General features: G+C 55.0%; 9 protein-coding genes across 9 annotated transcripts; 5 read left to right on the plus strand and 4 right to left on the minus strand.

The window, feature by feature from the left end:
- Positions 1-168: 168 nt before the first annotated feature.
- CC84DRAFT_1263043 (uncharacterized protein) lies at positions 169-1099 on the plus strand (the record flags this gene model as incomplete). The annotated part of the gene is made up of 6 exons (XM_018185202.1): positions 169-241; positions 293-381; positions 430-480; positions 535-747; positions 797-844; positions 902-1099. 6 exons carry the CDS (start codon positions 169-171, stop codon positions 968-970), a joined length of 543 nt encoding a protein of 180 aa, XP_018031342.1. The 3' UTR covers positions 971-1099.
- Positions 1100-1370: 271 nt separating this feature from the next.
- CC84DRAFT_1101096 (uncharacterized protein) lies at positions 1371-2982 on the minus strand (the record flags this gene model as incomplete). Its single annotated transcript, XM_018174896.1, has 3 exons — positions 1371-2296; positions 2533-2712; positions 2760-2982. The coding sequence occupies 3 exons, from the start codon at positions 2980-2982 to the stop codon at positions 1371-1373; spliced, it is 1329 nt and encodes a 442-aa protein (XP_018031343.1).
- A 1066-nt stretch (positions 2983-4048) lies between these two features.
- Positions 4049-8383, plus strand: CC84DRAFT_1221526 (uncharacterized protein; the record flags this gene model as incomplete). The annotated part of the gene is made up of 4 exons (XM_018183283.1): positions 4049-4904; positions 4963-6444; positions 6489-7392; positions 7438-8383. The coding sequence occupies 4 exons, from the start codon at positions 4049-4051 to the stop codon at positions 8381-8383; spliced, it is 4188 nt and encodes a 1395-aa protein (XP_018031344.1).
- Positions 8384-8654: 271 nt separating this feature from the next.
- Positions 8655-9821, plus strand: CC84DRAFT_274175 (short-chain dehydrogenase/reductase SDR). Its single transcript, XM_018185703.1, has 3 exons — positions 8655-8908; positions 8969-9578; positions 9629-9821. Exons 1-3 carry the CDS (start codon positions 8716-8718, stop codon positions 9744-9746), a joined length of 921 nt encoding a protein of 306 aa, XP_018031345.1. The 5' UTR covers positions 8655-8715; the 3' UTR covers positions 9747-9821.
- Positions 9822-10499: 678 nt separating this feature from the next.
- On the plus strand, positions 10500-10927 carry CC84DRAFT_1263047 (uncharacterized protein; the record flags this gene model as incomplete). Its single annotated transcript, XM_018185203.1, has 1 exon — positions 10500-10927. Exon 1 carries the CDS (start codon positions 10625-10627, stop codon positions 10925-10927), a length of 303 nt encoding a protein of 100 aa, XP_018031346.1. The 5' UTR covers positions 10500-10624.
- Positions 10928-11316: 389 nt separating this feature from the next.
- Positions 11317-13336, minus strand: CC84DRAFT_274192 (MFS general substrate transporter). The gene is made up of 4 exons (XM_018185704.1): positions 13138-13336; positions 12960-13086; positions 12171-12837; positions 11317-12113 (listed from the first exon to the last, which is right to left on the minus strand). Exons 1-4 carry the CDS (start codon positions 13242-13244, stop codon positions 11482-11484), a joined length of 1533 nt encoding a protein of 510 aa, XP_018031347.1. The 5' UTR covers positions 13245-13336; the 3' UTR covers positions 11317-11481.
- An 841-nt stretch (positions 13337-14177) lies between these two features.
- CC84DRAFT_1168183 (uncharacterized protein) lies at positions 14178-15866 on the minus strand. The gene is made up of 2 exons (XM_018179335.1): positions 15728-15866; positions 14178-15602 (listed from the first exon to the last, which is right to left on the minus strand). The coding sequence occupies exons 1-2, from the start codon at positions 15747-15749 to the stop codon at positions 14410-14412; spliced, it is 1215 nt and encodes a 404-aa protein (XP_018031348.1). The 5' UTR covers positions 15750-15866; the 3' UTR covers positions 14178-14409.
- Positions 15867-16034: 168 nt separating this feature from the next.
- Positions 16035-18219, minus strand: CC84DRAFT_1154385 (MFS general substrate transporter). The gene is made up of 6 exons (XM_018176883.1): positions 17886-18219; positions 17761-17832; positions 17578-17710; positions 17091-17531; positions 16809-17028; positions 16035-16762 (listed from the first exon to the last, which is right to left on the minus strand). Exons 1-6 carry the CDS (start codon positions 17973-17975, stop codon positions 16150-16152), a joined length of 1569 nt encoding a protein of 522 aa, XP_018031349.1. The 5' UTR covers positions 17976-18219; the 3' UTR covers positions 16035-16149.
- Positions 18220-18306: 87 nt separating this feature from the next.
- On the plus strand, positions 18307-19925 carry CC84DRAFT_1154387 (TMS membrane protein/tumor differentially expressed protein). Its single transcript, XM_018176884.1, has 3 exons — positions 18307-18407; positions 18456-19127; positions 19176-19925. The coding sequence occupies exons 1-3, from the start codon at positions 18357-18359 to the stop codon at positions 19911-19913; spliced, it is 1461 nt and encodes a 486-aa protein (XP_018031350.1). The 5' UTR covers positions 18307-18356; the 3' UTR covers positions 19914-19925.
- The last annotated feature ends 225 nt before the right edge of the window (positions 19926-20150 follow it).

A 20150-nucleotide genomic window follows, 5' to 3' on the forward strand; every position in this document is an offset into this window, starting at 1 on the left:
AGTGGGAGGGAGCGGCTTTCGTCGGAGCAAACGTGTTGTGCTTCTTAAATTGCGCTCCACTCGCTGTTTGCCCTTCTCCTTCTCCTCACCACTCTCTAACTCCAGCTCTCGCTTTTCCCTGCTCCGTTCTCTACTGCGGCCTGCCAATCGCTGTTGCAAATTATCAAGATGAAGCTGCTCAATCTCCTCTCATCCGCCGCTCTTGCAGCTGTGGGGTTCGCTGCTGCAATATTGCCCAAAGGTGCGCAGCTCTTGCCGTTGAACTGACAGTACTGCCGCTTACTACCATCAGATGTCTCCGGCTTGTTTGACCGCGGTGAGACGAGTGTCCGACTTTGTCCTGCCAAGTGCAACATTATCGTCTCCGACTGCATCAACAAGGTCTGTTGCGAGCCGGGAAAGCACACCACAGTGCGCTGACCTTTGCAGGACCTTCTCGGATTGGACACCTGCCAGCAGATCAAGTGCCAAGACCGCGATGTATGCCATTCCCACAGGTCTAATTCTTTACTTTTTTAGGTCTGACTTCCGCAGTGTGCTGCTTGCGACGCGAAATGCAAGAAGGCTTCACCTTCCAGCATCGTGATGGCTTCCGAGGCTGAGCGTCGCGACACCGTCACAAAAGAACAAGAGGCCGCACCTGATAACACCTCAAAGGAAGACATCGAGCTTGCCGACAGCACGAAACTCTTCATGTCACCGTACTGCCCCAAGTACTTAGTTGGAAATCGCCAGGCCTGCAAGGAGGTTCGTACCTGTTCATCTTCGCAAGCTTTACCCACTGACATTCCAGCAGAAAGGCAAGAGTGAGGCCGAATGTAATCGACAAGGTTGTAATGGCATGGTAAACTGCTGAAACCATCCAACTTGTTTTGCAAAATTATTCTGACTGTGTGGTTAGTGTTTGAAGACGTGCCAGTGGTGCGAGTCTTTCAGGGCACCACGCCCACCAACCTTCATCGAGACGTAATCTGCGACTTCCTGCGACTCTCGCGATGCTTTCATAATGCGCCACAGTCGGCAATATTGAAGGGCTGCGGTGGTATTCCAATATGTTTGCAAGCTGTCACTCGTAAGCGAGTATTTGAACCAAAGTGGGTTATCTACTTGTGGCAATTACTAGCTGATGATCTGGGGAGGTCAGCATATGTGAAGGAGATAAAATTTCAAAGTGAAATGAAACATATGCATACTTTTCAAGTGGACCTTGATGAATGAGGATAAAACGATGAAAAATCACAAGCATGTAAATAGATCCAAGTGACTGACGATAGAGCGGGTATAACGAGGTTGATACTGCCTGAATCCAATACAGACGTGTGGACCGAAGACGAAAGCGTTCAAGCAAAACTTTTGCGTATCTTATACAATCATGATACAACTTGTCGTGCAATACCCACGACGCCTCTAAAGAGCTCGCTCAGCGGCGCAAAAGCCGAAAGCCTACCGACGCCGGCAGATCGACCAAGCCACAGCGCGTACACGCCTACAATAACAGCCAGTCCGAAGACGCCTTGCCTGCGGTACACCCAAAGCCTACGCTTAAGCATCTGTGCACTCCTCTTGGCCTTAGCCCGACTCTGCTGCCGGCGGACCTCCTTCTCCTGCTGCTGCATCCACTTCTCGCCGTCTTCCAGCTCGAGGCGACTCAGCGTTGCAGGCGTCGTTGACGTCTTCAGCACACTCGACGAGGATATGTTCCACCACTCCCAGCTGCCTAGCTTCCCTGGGGGCAACCGCTCGTACAGCTCAACGGCGCGGGCGATGTGGAACTCGACATCAAATGGCTGCGGTAGCTTGCCCAACATCGCGTGCATGATGTCCTCGTCTTCCTTGTCGATAACCAGCATCTCCTCTCGCCTCGAGAGCACTACCCCGGCGAAGAAGTATATCGGCATGACGGTGTGCCGTGCAAGGAAGAAGTCGAACACCCTTGCGATATCCCTGTACTCCTGTATGTGGTGCGCAAACATAGTCAGGGTGTCGGCCAGTGCGAACGACGGCTGGCTAGTGGGCAGATGCGCGTATAGCTCGGGGTCGGCAGTTTCGAGGATCGGCTTCAGCAGTGAGAGGTGCGCGATGGCGGGATCGAGGGTGGACAGCATGAAGTCGCGGATGCGCAGCAGGCTGAGGCGTGCGACGGCTGCGGGCGCATCGTGGGGACCGAGCACGAGGAGGAAGACCTGGACGATGTCGTGGTAGCCTTGGAAGTAATTTAGGGTGGGGTGGCGGCGGAGGATTTCGACGATGATGTCGGAGAGCTCTTCCTTGAGGCGGTCGAGGTGCTTTTCGGATTCTGGGGGAGATTAGTATACAATCTTGCTTGACGATGTTCGCGATGGTAGATGGGCAAGCTGGGGTTGGTCGCGCGAGCTGTGTACCACCTTTCGTAGCACATGTGCGAACCATTCTCTACAGTACTGGGACAAAGACTCGAATAAGGAATTGCGCCTCTCGGGGTAACTGAGTATAGTCAAGCTTTTGACCAGGCACTGTAGAGTCTGATGATCGAAGTTCGCGTAGGCATCCGACCAGTACGAGGTTGGAACTGAACCACACCTCCAGGAGTCTGGGTATTCATACCATTTTTGGGGTAGTAGACGAACGCTCGGTGGACATCCAAAGCCACCTGACCTTCATCCGGGTGTGTAGGAAGCTCCTTCCACGGAGCCTGCTCGTGTTTGGCAGGAATGCTACCGAGCAGTATGGGCCCTGTCAGCTGTTAGAGACTGTCACAGCGAGGTAGCACAGAGACGCACATGCTACACGGCGCAGGTCATCGCTGACCAGGCCGTGGATGCTGGTCGCGAGATGCACCAGTGCATCCAGGTTGCGCTCGTTGCACGCGTTGTTGATCTGCACCGCCTTTTCCTTGTCGGCAGGGGAGAGGACGGGAGTGGCGGTGCTGCGGCGGCGGGTCGAGAGGCTGGTGGAGCTCACTGAGCGGGAGGGGGTGCGGGATGAGCGTCGTGATGAGGCCATATTGAGAGCAGCGCCGGCATCGCGAGTCGGCGCGCGACAGATGGAGGAGGTCGGGGCAGCACTGGAGTTGCAGCGGGCGGGGCTTTCCGGTCAGCGGCGGGGCTGCCGGCGCATTGCATGTGTTTGCTGTCGTGGCATGGCCGTGGGCGATGAGATTGTGTTTCGAAACGCTCCCAGGTCGCCCATGTTGTGGTGCCTGTGATGAATGACCCAGTCTTGGCAGGCGCGCGACGTCCTCCTGCGCACGCGTTTTAACATTCACGCCTCTCCGGCCCCCAAGCGACCAGGAGCGGCAGCGGCTTGCCATTCCGGCGACTCAACAACTGACGGATCTTCTCCGTTCGGAAGGTGATGACCCGCTCTTGCAACCATTACTCCGTTACGAACTAGCCAACGCTGCCGACTACCAGGTACATCTCCTTCCGTCACCTCATACTGGTGCAGACGACGACCGACCAATACTGGCGGTCCGCATCAATTGGCGTGCATCTTGTGCGATCGAGATATACCCTGTCTATCGCCCTGCACTATATCGATCGTACAGCAGTCTTGCATACTCGGTGTGCCAAGACCCACTGCTGGCTCGTCTGAGCATCCCACTTCTGTGACTCTGGGGTCTTAGCATTCCTGCATCGCAACATTCATCCAATTCGCGCCTCTGCCGCCCGGGATTTGAAATCGCCGCACAATTGTCGTACCATTTTCTCATGCTCTAGGCTGCCGTACATGTGCTGTCCTCCGTGTTGATACCGTCAGTCTGTGTCGGATTGCCTGGTCGCCTGAAGAGGCCTGCATTAGACTCCAGGAAGACCCAACATGACAGCTGCCTTATGTGTCAACTCTGTGTGCACTCAACTACAGCTCTCACACCTCGACTGAGTTCAGCTTTGCGCTGCCCTACATATCCAGGCGGGGCACCTTCGGTCTCGTGCCCTAGGTGACGCACTATCTCTTGGTCACTCATCTTTCGCTTCTCTCTTGGCCCTCAATCATGGATTTTCAAGTACAAGGCTCCGTCCTTGTTGATGGAGAGTGGGTTTCGAGGTCAGCTGATGTCTTTCGGATCATGTCACAGACGGAGCAGGAGGAAGACGTTGAAATGGGAGACGTCGAAGACGTACCCCATGCGCCCCCAGAGATCGGCATACTCACCAAGACAGTCGTTGGAAGTCCACTTTACAGTGCGATCATACCAGCCAACATTCGACACAAAGATCTCGATGATGTGGTTTTTGTTGGCGAAGACTTTGTCCAGCTCAAGGAAATCTGCGATTATGGGCATCTTCGACACATCGCCACCAAATCTGACTTCAAAGGCAAAATTCTGGCGGCTAAGGCATTTGGCGATCCCCGGAAAGTACAAATCAACACTTCCGAGCAAAGTCCACTCCTGAAGAGAGCCTCTCTCCACCGTGGACGAAGATCTACAACAGGGGAAGAACCGAATACTCTGCCACTCGAGGTCATCGTCCTGACGCTCAGCACGAGGACACTCATGTTCTTATGGGCAAAAGCTAATCATATAGGCCCAACGACCTTTGCCCAAAAAATGATTCAACTACCGACAGCGACGTCACGGTTCAACCGACCGGGTCAATTCCTAGCGATAGATCCACGATGCCGCGCTATAGCCGTCGCCGCTTACGAAGGCTGCTTCATGCTGTACAAGACGAAGACGATGGATGTATGGCGACGTGATGTGCAAGCAGGACGTGAGGAGGCTCCTATAATCGAAGAGGAACAGTACCCGATCAAGGGCCGGATCATGCATATGGACTTTCTTTCACCAGGAGACGATGCTCATGTAGTTTTGATCTTCGTTCTGGTCGACGGAGGCAAGATCAAGGTAGCAACGTACGACTGGGATTTTAGAAACAGTCTCGATACCGTGCCTAGGACAACTAGGTCCGCACTGTATTTTGGTGAGTACTTGAGCTCCTTCGTGGCACCCTTCGTCTTTACACGTATTAACATCTGCAGATGACGGCAATCCATCTCTCCTCATTCCACTCAGCCGTAGCACCGACTTCCTACTGGTCCAAAACAAGTACATCTCCGTGTGCAAAGGAGTGTTGGCCGGGCCTCCGGATATTTCCCGCCATCAAATCCAGCCTCGTTTCCTAGAGCCTCTTCGACCTGGCAGCAACACATGCCAACCGCTGTGGGTTCAATGGGATCGAGCACCTCGAAATCCTGACTTCGCGAAAGAAGCCTTCTACTTGGCACGAGAAGATGGTGTCGTCATCTACGTAGAGCTTGGCGATATTGCAGGCTCGCTCGATATCTCCTACGCCGGGAGTTGGGCATATCCAATCGACACCGCCTTTGCATGCCTCAAAGCCGATAGCTCGGAGTTTGCGCAGTCGTATCCTGATGTACTTGTTGCCGGAGGGCACGGAAGTGATGGGCACATATGCAAAGTAGGCGCATGGCCAAAAGAATATGCGGATAAGGTACCGTACTCGCAGGCATACGCTTTCGGATTGGTGGAATCTTTACCAAATTGGGCACCACTCACCGACTTTGCTGTAACCCGCCTTAGTAACTTGCCACTTCCGCATGATCGGAAACGGGCAAATATCTTTGTTTCCAACGGCAAAGCTCCCCATGGAGAGGTATCGCAGCTTCGAAGAGGGCTACGGTCTCTTGTCGACGATTCTTTCGAAGGGTTGAAGGGAACCACAGGGTTGTGGATCGTTGATCACGGCAGCACCACCTTGGAGCAAGATGGCCACCCGATGAGACAAGACTACGCGATACTTGTTGTCAACGCTCCTCCAGAGACCCTAGTTTTACGCGCTTCTCGTACGCAAGAGGAAGGGTCGTATAGACAAGGTGGTTCGGGAAGCGCTTGGGATGGTGCGGTGTGGGAGACCGATCAACCAACTCAGGACGGTCTGATACGCGACGCAGAAACTATCTCCGCTTGTTCAATGACTGATAGCTTGTCTGTTCAGATCACTTATCAGGAAGCTGTGCTTCTCCGGCGCCCACAATTGAATCGCGTTAGCTCAATCGCTTTTCCTAATGCGCTATTACAGGCGGCTTCGAAACCAGGCATTCCTTTCGTCGTAGTCACTTTTCATGATGGATCAAACTCTATCCTTCAAGTCATACCAGCGTTGGAGGGGAAAGCCTTCGAGGTCCCCAATGACAAGGGGAGCCGGTGGACTCTCCCCGATGATCCTACCTGCATCGATATACTGGTCTCCGGCGATGGTCCTCTCATCTTCGTAGGGATCAGAGGCGTCGGATTTGCCCTGTTCGCGGTTAGCGAGGAGGGTCTGCTCGCGCAGATTTGCCGCACCGACGTACCTTCAGCTGGACCTTTAGGCCTGCAACAGGTGTATGAGAGTGCTGTGCTCATAACCACACGTGGGCACGAGAAGCTCGTGTGCGGTACGAGGACTGGCTTGTTGATCTGCGTAGACCTGACAGGCACTAGGGCGTCCGCCTCCGATTGTGAGTACGCTACATGTGTCATGGAACTCGCTAATCTCTTGCAGCACCTCCGCCCTCAGTTACGAGGATGGGGGATACAGCCGTGTATGTCACCCCAAATAAACTCGACAGCTCGACTGCATTTGTAGCTTGTGGTGCCGACTTTTGTCGGATCCACATGTCTGATCGTGATCTTGGCGCGGGCATCGACTCTATATGGCTCGACGATCCTCAGAACCCAGCCTATCTTCAAGGAGCTCTTAGTGCCATGGATCAAGTTCCCTTGACGTCAGCTTTTGGCAAAGAGTTGGGTGGCTTTATCTTTGCTGTGTTTGGAGACCGCATGGTCTACGCTCGATTAGACTATGACATCCAGTGGTCAGGCCAGGCTGCCGCCCCTTTGGCACTAGAAGATGGGAAGATCCTCCCACGGAAATTGCCCACCACACAAACCCCAATCAAGCTTTTGGTGCCAGACGACTTGCCACATCACATGATTGTGGTCACCAACGAGTTCGAAGTGGGCCAAGACAGAGAACAAAGTGGTCAATACAGGAGAGTCATGCTGTCCAGCATCAAAGTTATAGACCTACTCGCCGATAAAACGACCCCTGAAGTCGAGATCAAAGGTGAATTTGTGCCTGGCACGCCGAAGAGCAAAGTTGCGAGGTCCGAAATACCCTTGAAGCATTACGAACGTGTGCATTCAATGGTCAGATGGGTGTTTTCGGCCGATGAGAATCGCCAGCATGCGCTGCTCTTGGTCGGCACTGAACTGAATCCACCTGAGGGAGACTCAAAAGGACGCAGACTCGTTTTGAACATTACCAAATCCGGCCTTAAACTACAAGATAAGAAGCGGTTCGATGAGGCTGTACGCTGCATAGCTGGTTACGACAGCCAGCACATCATCAGCATCGTTGGGTCTACGCTGCAAATCGAGCAGATAGAACGTACCGAGGCAGCCAGGTAAGAACATATGTAATTTCAACGATCTGGAACTGACCTGTCCAGATGGAAACGACGAGCACACATAGACCTACCTTCCCCTGGGGTCCACATGACAGTTAGCAACAATCTAGTTTACGTCTCGACCAGTCACGACTCTCACCTCTGCTTCGGGATCAAAAAGGTATATTCGCCACAGGGCGAAACCTTTGAGATCACCCCGCTCTTCAGCGACTCGCGGCAGCGCAATTCTCTGCGCCATCTTGTATACAAAGTGGCTAACACATCGAACTGCACAATATCGAGTGTACATAAAGAGGCCACAATCGCTCTGGTCACGGACAAGAGTGCCTCTGTCAGTGGTCTACTTCAACCTCTCCATACTTCGAAGAAAAGCGCCACCACGACTTTGTTTGAGGCGTGCCTTCCGCGCTCGGTCATTCGTATCCAACGTGGTAACATTCGCCCGCCGTGGCGCCGCCACTACAATCGTAAATTTCCTGATGAAGCCGCTCCTTATGGCGTCCTCAATGACGATATAATCGGCGCCTGTACAGACGGCACCATCATAAGTTTCACAACCATCAACTATGGTGCACTGAACTTCCTCCGCCTGCTGCAAAATCTCATTGAGGTGAAACAAAGGAAAGACCCTGGACTGCAGTTCAGCACTGTTCAAAAGAGGAGCGGACACGTATATAACCTTTTGCAAAGCGGAGCGGAGGGTGCACAGGAAATTAACATCTTAGCGAGAGAGGTGGACCCGGAATTTCAACGCAGAGGTCCAGGAGCGCCGAGATTCAGGCACGTAGATGGAGACCTTCTGACCAGATTCTTCGAGCAGGGTGGTAGTGTGAGGGACTTGGTTGAGTCAGGGTGTGACGAGGACGTTTGGATGTTGTTCCTGTCTATGGACCCGGGGAGGTTTACAGAGCTTGAAGGCAGAAGTAAGGAGGTGGCTACGCAGGCGGTGGAGGAGTGGGTCAAGAGTATCCTCCTGCCACTGTTATGAGGTGGACGTGTGGTGAGGCTATCTCGTTGACTTTTCTTTCTTCGGAAACAGCCTTAGATGGAGCCTGGAGTTTTTGTATGTTAGCATGTGTCAGACGATGGTGGGGCCCGAGGTCATGATGATGAGCTATGGCGACATGATACACTTGGGAGGGTTCTTGCAGCTGAGCTTCGGTGGTGTAGAAGTTATTTGCGTATTCTCTACACCAGGAAGTTCCCGCCCAAATGAGGCTAGCGTGATGTTGCAACATCAGCCATCCAGCTCTAGGAACCTGTCACGTCTTCTCCCCATCAACAAAAACCTCTTTCCTCCAACGTTCAGCTAACATCATCATGGGGGGCTTTCTGGGCTTCGTCTATCGCCAGTGGACGGTCAAACCGAAACCTCTGCCACCGGCACTCTCTCTTTCAGGCAAAACAGCCCTAATCACAGGCGCCAATAGCGGCTTGGGTCTTGAAGCAGCCCGCGAGCTCGTGTCGCGCAGATTATCACGTCTCATAATCGCCGTCAGAGACCCCTCCAAAGGTGAGACAGCGAAGAAAGAGCTTCTCTCATTGGAAACTTCACCAACCTGTGAAATCGAAGTCTGGCCTCTCGACCACGACTCCTACGAAAGTATAGCGGGGTTCGGCAAGCGAACAGAGAAGCTCGAAAGACTCGATTACGCGCTTCTAAACGCCGGCGTGAAGATGATGTCGTACGAGAAGTCGGCGCTGGGCCATGAGACCAACGTGCAGATCAACCACCTCGGAACGTCCGCTGTTTCTCTCGCCGTCCTTCCCGCGTTGAATAAGACGAGTAAGAAGTTCAACACATCTACGAGACTTACGATAGTCTCCTCAGAAGGCCACTTCTGGATCCCCTTCAAAGAGCGCACCGCATCTAACATCCTCATGCACATGGACGACCCCAAGACATTCGGCACGCAGCAGCAGCGCTACTATACCTCCAAGCTCCTCAACGTGCTTTGGACGCGCGAACTAGCTTCCAAAATCTCGCCGGAGGAAGTCGTGGTTAATACGGTGAACCCGGGGTTCTGCTATAGTGGGCTGCATAGGCATAGCGCGAGCTTTATCAACGTGTTCTTGTGGCTTTTTGCATGGACGCCGGAGCAAGGGGGAAGTTGCTTGACGGATGCGCTGGTACGGCAGGGAGGAAGTCACGGGGCGTACGTTAGTGAACAGCGGTTGACAGCGTGAGCTTTACCGATTCGAAGGTGTAGAAGAGGACTAACGCCAAGCATAGACCATCACCCTTCGTTCTCTCGCCTGAAGGCGCCACCGTGCAGAAGAAGATCTGGAGCGAGACGATTGCGCTATTGAAGCAGGAGGCACCCGCAATCGACATGTCTATGGTGGCGTAGTTTCCCAACTACGCTCACGCCTTCAACGACGGAGCTTCCTCCAACGCAGACGCCCAGGACAACCTGATCCACATCGAAAATTATTCGCCGCTTTCCCGCTCAGCACCTTCCCATCTCCTAGCCGCCCTGGCTCTCACTTTATCACTGCCATCAGCCCTCCCACCGATCAATGTCGTCAGTCTTGCACTCTCCCGAACCAAGCCCCTGTGCCTGAGCCTTCACCCTCGCAACTTGCACCGCCACATCTACCGCCTCTAACGCCTCTTGCAGCTCCCACGCTACACGCTCAAGCTGTGCTGTATTCCTCTGGAGCGCGATATCGGCATTTGAGCCCACCGCACCGTGGGCTATGCGGCGTAGAAAGGCATAGTGTGCTTCGTAGGAGGATAAGACGGTGTGTATTTGAGCGTGAAGGACAGAGAGACGGGACTCTGCGGCGGTGAGGGCAGAGGAGATGGTGAGGGCTTTGCGGTGGAGGGTGGATGCGGTGCGTGGGGAGGAGTGTGTTAGTAGGCGGCCATGGGTTGTGGATATGTGAGTAGTTGGCGTGGGTCTTAAGAATGGAGAGAGAAGGGAGTAAATTGTTGGAATTGCTATTTGGTATGAGGTAGAACTGGGGTGGAGAACATCTAACTTGGAAGTGTACCCCAGGGGAAATGTGTCACGTCATTATGTGGAGAGCGAAGTCAAGGCGACGCCTCATGGGCGAGCCTTCACACGCCGCGATTCTTCCCCTTCGCCCTTCATTTGTAGTGCTGGTGTCACACCAACGCACTTTGTCAACATGTCTTCCACACGCTCTAGTCAGCCATGATGCTACGGAGCTTGCTCACCCATGCCCAGCCACCCAGTCTCCAGCTACGCACACCTCCCCACCCATGCCCCGCGGCCGGCGCGGCCAACTGCACGCCGGAACCATCGGCCTCTTCGACGACTCAGACGAGCTCGAAGTCACTTCACTTAAGAACAACGGACGTGCCGCTCTTCTAGTAGTTCAAAACGCTAAGAAAGCCGCAAGACCCGAGGACGCAAAGCTCACCCGCTACTGTAAACTCGGCTTCCGGCACCGCATCATCCACTTCTTCGCTTCCGCGCAAAAAGGCCTGGGGAGACAACCCAGCGCGTGCATGAGGGGGAACGCCATGATGCACATACCGACGGAGATGCAGACGTGGATATAGCAGTTGGATGCAGAAAGGTAAATGAGGGGGTTGAGAATGTACGGCGCTAGCGAGGTAGATTGGGAGCTGGACTCGCCGTTCTACGAGGAACTGGGGCTCGTGAGGACCGAGCCGCGGGAGGGGCGGGATGCGCAGATTGTGTGCAGGATTCAGGTACGGAGGGAGGGGCCATTGTGTGGCTATGCGATGTAGGAGGCGGGGAGAGGGAGAGGGAGAGGGGGCAAGGAAATGTTTGACCAGGTGGAATTTTCTGCATGCGCGGTTTCTTACAAGGAGAGGACACGGCGTGGACTGACGTAGGCAAATAATATCCCAGCTCAGCTCATATTGACAGCAGATGATGGATCACATCACTATATGGCATGTGGCCAGGCAGTAGATCATATAAACGGCATTGATGATATATGTACAACGACCTCTCAGTGGAGAGCGTTGATGCTGCACCCGTGCTGTCATCTGTGTATACAAAACGCACACCCGGATGAACAAAACCAGCCACAACTCCCACCCATTCTAAGATTACCACTTCCACACGGCATAAGCATATGCTCCCCTCACGGCCTCCACCGGAAACTGGGATGCTTCCAGTCAAGGTCTTGCTGCTGCTGCTGCGTCAAGCCAGCCAATTCCTCATCCACACCCACACTCTTCTCCTGCCTCTTCTTGTTATCCCACTTCATCCAGAACAGCAAGCTGATGCTCAGCAGCAAGATACAACTACTCGTCGCGAGGTTCAGCCCATTCCCAATATGATAGTTCGGCTTGTCGAACGGCAAAAAGCTCCACGTGCTAATCAGGCCCCCAACGTTGCCCAGCATGACGTTCGTGCCGATAGCACTAGCCCGCGCAGTATCGGACACGACGTTCGCGGAGACCTGCGCGTTGCAGAGTGCTCCGAAGGCGAAGGCGCCGCTCGCGATGAGGAAGGTCGCGCCGTAGCGCGTCTGCGCGTCGGTTGAGGCTAGGAACATGATGTAGCCGATCATAATGAGGGGCGCGGAGAAGATGAAGAAGACGAGGCGGCGGTCGAAGCGCCACGAGAGGAAGGGGAAGAGCAGGGTGAAGAAGCCGCCAACGACGTAGGGCGGGACGGTGTGCAGTTGCTGGGAGATGACGGTATCCTTTGGATAAATCGTTTGGACGATAGTGGGGGCGAAGAAGGCGAGACCTTGGACGGTGATGTTGTCTGTTGTGCGTGGTTAGCAGGTGGGCGATATGTGGAATTGGGATGTGGGGGGCTTACTGAGGAGGAAGATGAACGATGTGGTCAGCGTGACGGGACTCAAGATGCCGCGCAGCGTCTTCGTCTTGTCGATGCGATCCAGCACCTCGGTCGTCCCCACACGCTCCGACTTGACCCGCGCATGCGCAAGATCCTTCTCCTCCTGCGTCAACCACCTTGCCGTCTCCGGGCGGTCCGTGAGCGTGAAAAACGCAATCAGCGAAAGCCCGCACGTGATGATGCCCTCAATCGCAAAGATCATGCGCCACTTGTGGAGACTCCCGAAGCTGTCGAGCTTCAAGATGGCGCTCGCGAGCAGCCCTCCGAAAGCGCCGGCCAGAGGCGCCATGACGATGTACAGACTCAGTCGGAAGGCGAGCTCACTTCGGCGATACCAGCGCGACATGTAGTATGCGATGCCGGGCAACATGCCGGCTTCGAACACGCCGAGCAGGAAGCGCACGCCGCAGATCGCTGCCTTCGAGTGCACGAACGCAGTGCCGAGCGAGCAGATGCCGAAGCCCAGGGAAATGGTCGGGATGAACCATCCAGGGCCCAGCCACTTGCAGGCCATGTTACTCGGGATTTCGAAGATGATGTAGCTGATGTAGAAAACAGAGAGCACCATGTTGTAATCGTAGCCAGTCATTCCGAGGTCCTTCTCGAGGCCGGCAATTTTGGCATTTCCCTAACAAGGTCAGTGTGAGCAAGGTGGGTGAGTGGTACCCCGTAGATGTCCCAGCCAGGCGAGAAAGAAGTCTTCCATCAACCAAAGAAACACATCTACTTCGTACGCAGTCCATCACTCACAATATTGGCCCTGTCAATGAAGCAGAAGAGGTACAACAAAGCTACGGTAGGCACGATGTAAAGATCGATCTTCCATCTCAGACGCGACTCAGCCTTAGGATCAAACTGAACGAGGGAGTGGCCGTAGCTAGCAAACACCTGTCAGCGAGTGTCTCCAACTCAGAGAAAGCAGACTCACATGTCAGTCGCGACCTGGCCCCGCTCCGCAATCTGCTTCGCATCTCCACCCTTGAGATCATCGAGATGGCTCGCACCTGTCTTCTCGTCCAGAGCCGCAGAAGTCATGATGTGCTTGTTGATTCGTGAAGAAGCAACGCGCTGCCCTCGCACCGATCAGCAGCGCCCTTCCCTTTATATGACCCACGCCCACGGATAACCCACTGGCCCCAGCCCACAGCCAAGCACGCCCTTACCAACAATGGGTTCCTACGGCGGCCTTGGCAGCCAACCAAAACCTGGGGATGCGCCCACTAACCCCAGATTTGGCGGCGCGCATTGGCAGCTGCACCGCGGGAGGCACGCGCGGCTTGTGCTCCACGCGAGACACCCACGCAGCGTTGCCGTTGTGCGATTCCGGGGTTGCGACCAGAGAGGCTACCCCGCAGGGGCTGGACGCGCGCCTCGTCGGTCGCCAGCCAGTTGCAGCGCTGCGCAGCCAGACTGCTTCGGAGTTTCCGAGAGGCTTGCCCACGCCCCGTGATCGCGCGCTGTACGATGCCATGGTCTGGTTGTACGACTCGGAGGCACTCTTGGTCGCCGCTCCTTTGATGCGAGAAACCGCCTGTTGCGGTTGGATTCGGCGATATCGTAGGATTCAACGCCCAAAACGCTGGTCGTGGCTGTGGCCCCGCCATCTGAGATCGCCGTGGACCCGCTAATATCATAAACTCCAAGACTAACGATTCCACGGCACGTTTGTGCGGCTTCTGCAGCTGGAGGGACGGGGCCGTGGCATGGCCGTGTCCAATGCCGGAATTGCACCGAGCGTTGTGTTGAGTGCGGCCGCGGATTTTAAGAATGTAATTTAGAGGCTACGGGTGATGTAGACTGCATCTTTCATCAAGTGCTTTACTCATGGCACTTGTGAGCGGCTTGTTGAAGGTACTATTCAGCCTGAGCGTTTGAGCTCGCGATCAGCAATTGCACTTTAGACTGAGTCCTTCCGACATGCGCAAGACGCACGCGGCTAAAGGAATGCGAACAACAGTGAACTCGCTGTAGCCGATACGCAATCAATAGGACCGATATGTCTATCAGACCGTACGGTGAGGCTAGCCAGGAGACATACAGGGAGGTTCCCAACAAGCAAGACGCAATGCGCCCCGCATGTTTCTCTACCCACCCATGCCATCCCAAATGTTGGTCAGGCAGATTCAAATTCAAACCAAAGGTATCCTTCCCATTCCGAAAACGCCATTTACCCCCAACCCCTAGTTTGTCGTTGAGAGAATCACTGCTGCACCTGGCTCACGTGCCCGCCGTGCGCAGGGCCGCCCCATTCGCTCTCATCGTCGCTGCCCACATCTGTCCAGCTTGACGGCGTCATGATGCCCCTATTCTCTCCCACCTCGCTGAAACCGGCTTCCGAAAACCCTGCCTCCGTGAAGCCAGACTCGGAGAAGGTGTCAGAGCGTGCATCGTGGTCAGAGTCGTTCTGCATGCTCAAGATTCCAATGTCGTCGGCCTGGCTGCCGACTACGGATGCTCCTGTGAGGAAGCCGGAGCGGTCCGAGCGCGGCGTGAGGGTGCCAGTGGAAATGACTTCTGCTTCGTCGTCCGAGTGAGTTTCGTGAGCTTCGGAGGTGAAGGAGTAGAACGATTGGGCGGCCTGGTCACCGGCTTCCGAGGCAGGGATTGACGCGGTCTGAGGGTCCTCAGGGTTTTGGTAGACGGACTCGGGGGTGAGATCGATGAGCTGTGCTGTGATAGGCGAGGCAACGGGCTCAGCTTCCACGGTGGCGGAGCTTTCGCGGGTATCGGGTTCGGTGTAGATGAAGGGTTTTGGCGAGTGGGCTTCTTCCTCGTCGCGGTCGAAGAGGACATGGTCGTCGGAAAAGGGGTTCGCCACAGCGGCGGCAGCGACAGAGCCAGCCGCGAAACCAGCCGCCCCACGGTGTCGCAGTGTACTGCCCGAGGCATCGTTGCCGGTAGCGATTTGAGTGGTTGAGGTGTCCTTTTTAAGCATGCCGTCGCTGCCGACAAGGTCATCGAAGCTTTTCTGGCTCGCGTTTGTCCTCCTGCGCTGTCGACGCTCCGTCAACTCGACCGTTTCCTCTCCGATGCGTGCAAGCTCGTCCAGGTCTACCGCGATACCCTCCTCCCGTGCGCGCCTGATCAGTTCGTTGCGGTTCCTCCTGATGATTTCTTCCCTCTGTCGGCGCTTGCGTTCGTTGAAGTCGTCAGACGATTCGGACGGGCGACGGGGCTGCATCTCATCGCCGAGCGAGTGCAGCGCTATAGCGATCTTTCGGCGGCTCTGGTCGACCCATTGTCGGACCTGGGGAGACTCGTAGATGGCGATTCCGGCCGCGACAAGGACCGAGGCGGCGATGATAAGGCCTGTGGAGAACGGGTGGTTAGGCCTCTGTGGCGCGTGACGAGCGTGATATACAGGAGAAGCTGGACGAGCGCTGGAGCCGGGTCCTGCAAGCAGGTTGGCACTGGCAATGAAATAGAAGAGACGTGGGAAAGCAAGCAGGAGCGTTGTGTGAGGTACAGGGTGGTGTCGCGGCACAGCAGCGAGATGCATGAGCTTTGGGTGGGCTTACCTTTGGCTAGTGGCGCAGGCATCGTGGCAGCTCCTCTGCTGGTTACTTGGACGGCGAATGGCGTGGTGGTGCACGCTGCTGGACTAGTAGTAGTATAGAGGACTTCTAGGTAGTGTATACAGAACAGCCTGGCGGCTTCAACAAGGAGTGAGCAGGCGCGCTCGAGGCAGTGTCGTCGTAAGTGTTACCGCCACCCACCTAAAGTCCGAGCGCAGCCGTCCAACATGGGTCGAGGCGGGGCTTTCGGTCACCGGCCCGCGCTGTGCCTGTACTAGCCTCATCAACCATTTATGGAGAATTGGATTTCCTCCGGGTAACCAAATCTGCATTGGAGTCTATACGTTGATATCACATGTAAACGCTAAATACACATCTTGCCTTTCTATGACCTGACCCAAATGGTATGTACAGCTGAAAAAAAATCACGCTCGATGGTCCTCGAGCTCTTCGGCCTTGCGCTTTACCGACTCAGTCTGTATCGCCCACAAGCACGCCACAATGCCCAACGCACTCGAGACCAAAGTGACGTAGTACGCCGCCTTGTAGCATACGATGCCCTCGTCGCAGTTGAACTCGCCACCAGCCTGAACTTCAGAGTGCGAGTCGTACACCGCACCGTAGAACAGGTTGAAGATGTTTCCGCTCACAACGGGTGCGAGCGTCATGACGCCCCAGTTGACGGCGAAATTGTCAGGACCGAACGCATCTACTACCACGGCCGGAAGCACGCCAAAGAGAATGCCGTATGCCAGCCCACAAAGTCCTGACACCGCCCACAAGTGGTTGGGATTCTCGATACGCGTCGCGCAGATCTGGGCAACCAGAAATACGGCAGCCGCTACGACGACGCACCAAAAGCGAGACCCGCTCAGTCGCTTCACGATGACATCGGAACCAATGCCGGATAATAAACGCCCCGAGAAGGAGCCCAGCGAGATGATGGAGACGTGCCAGAGTTGGCGGTGAGCAACGAAGTCCTTGCTGGCGGTGGGATCCCAGTGGTTCCATAGTGCTTGCGCGTCATGCCCAACATTGCTGCTATCGTTAGTGGTTTATACATAGCCACCATCGGTTCACTCACTTGATGGTCATCAATCCGACCCCAGTTAGCAGCCCCATAATGACCCAGATCTGCCAGAACTCGAACTTGTATAGCAAGGCCAATCCAGTAACATCTAAACAATGTGAGTGATTCGATTTCCTACTATGCCTACTAGCTGCATCGTCCTCTGGAAGTATATCGCCAGGTCCAGACAAGAGGGAGGAGGTTTCATCTGAATCGTCATCCCGTTCGTCATTGTCTGGTTGAAACGGTTGGCAAAGACAAGGGGCGCTTGGAAGTGGAAAGAAAGGCATTGCTTACTGGGCTCCAGCTGGGGTATTGAAGAGCTGCTGTATCGGCTGCTGTGTTTGCTTCTGTTAGAACTGGTTTGATGCAGGACGTTGGAATTGCGTCGGGTGCGCTCGTTGGAGGGCAGAACAGCATAGCCTGTACCAGTCTTGTGGTCGACAACGTGGAGGAAGGGCAGCGCAGCCAACACGACCATTGACGTCCCAAAGGAGAGCAACGCAAGTAGACTGGAAGTGTTTCCCGGAAACGCTATGCCGGCAATGAAGGTATAGAAGAAGGCGCTCAAGCCAAACGCGGCTAGAGGGAATGCTGTAGCCGTGCCTCTGTGGGTTGGCCAGTTGAGAGTGGCCACCTTCATGGCGGCTTGAAACGCAGAGCAACTCCCCACGCCACTGAGAAATGAGCAGAAAGAGAGGATAGCTACGCTCATGGAGCCAGCTCCGTCATCATAGGCTTCAGCTGTCAGCTTCGGACGTCTCCCCGCTAGCAGCCAACATACCGATGCGAATGGGATAGTATCCCGCGAATAGGGCGAACACCCCAATGAGGGCAGCAAGACGAGGGCTCTTCCTGTCTGTAATCATGCCTACTGGTATGCCCGCAGCATACATGCCCATGTTCCCGGCGGTTCCCTGGCAATGTGGTGAGCTGGAGTTTCGGTAGTTTCGGACGAGGGTCGTACGATGATGTTGCTCTGTGTGGTGGAGAGCTGGAGCTTCTCGGCAAACTGCGGTGCCCATGCGGAATAGGCATACTGGTACATGTCAGCTCTGGATACGAGCTGCAATCCGCTATGCGCAAACATACATTCGTTCCACAGGCTAGAGCGATGGCGGTCGCTGCGACAACGGATACTATCCGTGTCTTTTGGTGTGTCGGCTTCTCGGATACGGCCATTGTGCTCAGTGTGAGCAGACGTAGGCTTTGGTTATCGTGATATCATAGGGCGCGGAGCTGGAGTGGGGAATAATCGCGCAGGATGTCAAGTTTGGAGACAGATGAGGGCCCGACGATGATGGTGGGGTTCTATGGACAGAAGAAAAGATAGGAAAAGAGCAAGTGAATGTACAAAACGAGAAAGCAGGATCTATAGTGTTCACGGTGCAATGCGAGAAACAAATAGCGCGACGTTGAAGTTCGGGGGTGCATCCGATCGGAGATAAGCAGGCGCCAGGCGTGCCAAGCTACGTCGCAAGAACAGTGCATGTGCCTGCGTCACAGCGCGCGACCTTGACGCCTCACCCTCAACACGACACACGACACCACGGCATCGCAACCATGGGCGCATTGCTGTCGATCCCGATGTTGGCCCTGCCGAGCGTCGGCACGGTGAGTACCGCGCGCTCTCCGTCGTCGTTGCACCGCTAACGTGCCCAGCTCTGGGGTGTTGCCGCCTCATGCTGCGGAGCAGCCACCTGTAGCGCCGTCTTTGGCTCCTGCGGTGGAAAGTGTGGAAATAGCATTGCTACTCGAATCGCATACGCCCTCATACTCCTCTTCAACTCGATTGTCTCGTGGATCATGCTCACCGACTGGGCCATGAAGAAGCTCTCGCACCTCACCCTGGACTACGTCGACATCAAGTGCCACGGCGAGCAATGCTATGGATACGTTGCGGTCCAGCGCATCAACTTTGCGCTCGGTTTCTTCCACGTCATAATGGCCGTGATGCTCATCGGCGTGCGGAGCTCCAAGGACGGCCGCGCGCCCATCCAGAACGGCTTCTGGGGTCCCAAGATCATCGCCTGGCTGGCCATGGTGGTCTTGACCTTCTTCATTCCGAACTCCTTCTTCATCGTCTGGGGCAACTACTTCGCCATGATTGGCGCCTGCCTCTTCCTCCTCATCGGCTTGATCCTGCTCGTCGACCTGGCGCACAACTGGGCAGAGTACTGCCAGGAGAAGATCGAGGTCACCGAGTCTAGAGTGTGGACTGGAATGCTCGTAGGATCGGCGCTGTTCATGTATATGTCTTCATTCGCTATGACTGTGGTCATGTATATCTTCTTTGCCAGGAGCGGATGCGGCATGAACCAGGCCGCCATTACCGTGAGTATAAACACTATGTTCTGAAGTTGCGTGTGCTGACTGTCCTAGATCAACCTGATCTTGCTACTTCTGTCATCCATCGTATCGATCCACCCAGCTGTTCAGAACGTCAATCCGCGTGCCGGCCTTGCTCAGTCCGCGATTGTCGCCATCTACTGCACATATCTCACCATGTCTGCAGTCGGCATGGAGCCCGACGACCACCAATGCAACCCGCTCATCCGCGCTCGGGGCACCCGTAAAGCAACCATTATCATCGGCGCCATTGTGACCTTCGTCACCGTTGCCTACACCACGACACGTGCGGCTACTTACGGCCTGGCTCTTGGCGCCCAAGGCAACTCCTACGGAAACGGATACACCCAAGTAGGAACCGAAGATTACGAACACGGTCTCGTGACCCAGCAGCCCGAATCCCGCCGTGAGATGCGCGCTGCCGCTCTCCGTGCCGCTGTCGAGTCTGGATCCCTCCCCGCATCCGCGCTCGACGAGTCAGACAGTGACGATGAGGATGAGGGACCATCAAAGGCCCCACGGGACGATGAACGCAATGCGACACAATACAACTACACGCTCTTCCACGTCATTTTCTTCCTCAGCACGACTTGGGTTGCCACACTTCTGACCACTAACTTTGATGAGAAGGACATGCAGAACGACTTTGTGCCCGTCGGCAGGACGTACTGGGCCAGTTGGGCGAAGATTATCAGTGCTTGGGTTTGCTACGGAATCTATACATGGAGTTTGGTGGCTCCGCTCGTTCTGCCGGAACGGTTCGATTACTAGCATCGGGGTGGGGAACTTATGTATGGTGCGGCATTATATCGTTTGATGTTACTCTTGCGTTTGGCTTTTCTCTTGGTTTTGAATTGTTTTAGGCGCGAGACCTTCGCTAGAAGCATATACCCAATAATGACCTCTTTTAATACGCGCGCATCGTATGAAATCAGTAAAGCATCATTCAACGTAAATCGTCCCTCACGATTTGACAGTTGCCAGAGTAGGATTGAGATAGGATCGTGT

This window comes from Paraphaeosphaeria sporulosa (assembly GCF_001642045.1).
Source record: "Paraphaeosphaeria sporulosa strain AP3s5-JAC2a unplaced genomic scaffold CC84scaffold_11, whole genome shotgun sequence".
NCBI classification, from domain to species: Eukaryota; Fungi; Ascomycota; class Dothideomycetes; order Pleosporales; family Didymosphaeriaceae; genus Paraphaeosphaeria; species Paraphaeosphaeria sporulosa.

Excerpts from the sequence above, each read along its gene's own strand:
- CC84DRAFT_274175 (XM_018185703.1), top strand. The coding sequence starts at position 8,716 with ATGGGGGGCTTTCTGGGCTTCGTCTATCGCCAGTGGACGGTCAAACCG. Across the intron at positions 8,909-8,968 it reads CGTCAGAGACCCCTCCAAAG|TCTGGCCTCTCGACCACGAC; the intron begins GTGAGACAGCGA and ends GTGAAATCGAAG. Across the intron at positions 9,579-9,628 it reads AGTGAACAGCGGTTGACAGC|ACCATCACCCTTCGTTCTCT; the intron begins GTGAGCTTTACC and ends CGCCAAGCATAG.
- CC84DRAFT_274192 (XM_018185704.1), bottom strand. The coding sequence starts at position 13,244 with ATGACTTCTGCGGCTCTGGACGAGAAGACAGGTGCGAGCCATCTCGAT. Across the intron at positions 13,087-13,137 it reads GGCCAGGTCGCGACTGACAT|CTACGGCCACTCCCTCGTTC; the intron begins GTGAGTCTGCTT and ends GGTGTTTGCTAG. Across the intron at positions 12,838-12,959 it reads TCATTGACAGGGCCAATATT|GGAAATGCCAAAATTGCCGG; the intron begins GTGAGTGATGGA and ends TGACCTTGTTAG.
- CC84DRAFT_1168183 (XM_018179335.1), bottom strand. The coding sequence starts at position 15,749 with ATGCCTGCGCCACTAGCCAAAG. Across the intron at positions 15,603-15,727 it reads GCCTGCGCCACTAGCCAAAG|GACCCGGCTCCAGCGCTCGT; the intron begins GTAAGCCCACCC and ends ACCTGCTTGCAG.
- CC84DRAFT_1154385 (XM_018176883.1), bottom strand. The coding sequence starts at position 17,975 with ATGGCCGTATCCGAGAAGCCGACACACCAAAAGACACGGATAGTATCC. Across the intron at positions 17,532-17,577 it reads ATACTATCCCATTCGCATCG|CCTATGATGACGGAGCTGGC; the intron begins GTATGTTGGCTG and ends TGACAGCTGAAG. Across the intron at positions 16,763-16,808 it reads GTCGGATTGATGACCATCAA|CAATGTTGGGCATGACGCGC; the intron begins GTGAGTGAACCG and ends TAACGATAGCAG.
- CC84DRAFT_1154387 (XM_018176884.1), top strand. The coding sequence starts at position 18,357 with ATGGGCGCATTGCTGTCGATCCCGATGTTGGCCCTGCCGAGCGTCGGC. Across the intron at positions 18,408-18,455 it reads CCCTGCCGAGCGTCGGCACG|CTCTGGGGTGTTGCCGCCTC; the intron begins GTGAGTACCGCG and ends TAACGTGCCCAG. Across the intron at positions 19,128-19,175 it reads TGAACCAGGCCGCCATTACC|ATCAACCTGATCTTGCTACT; the intron begins GTGAGTATAAAC and ends TGACTGTCCTAG.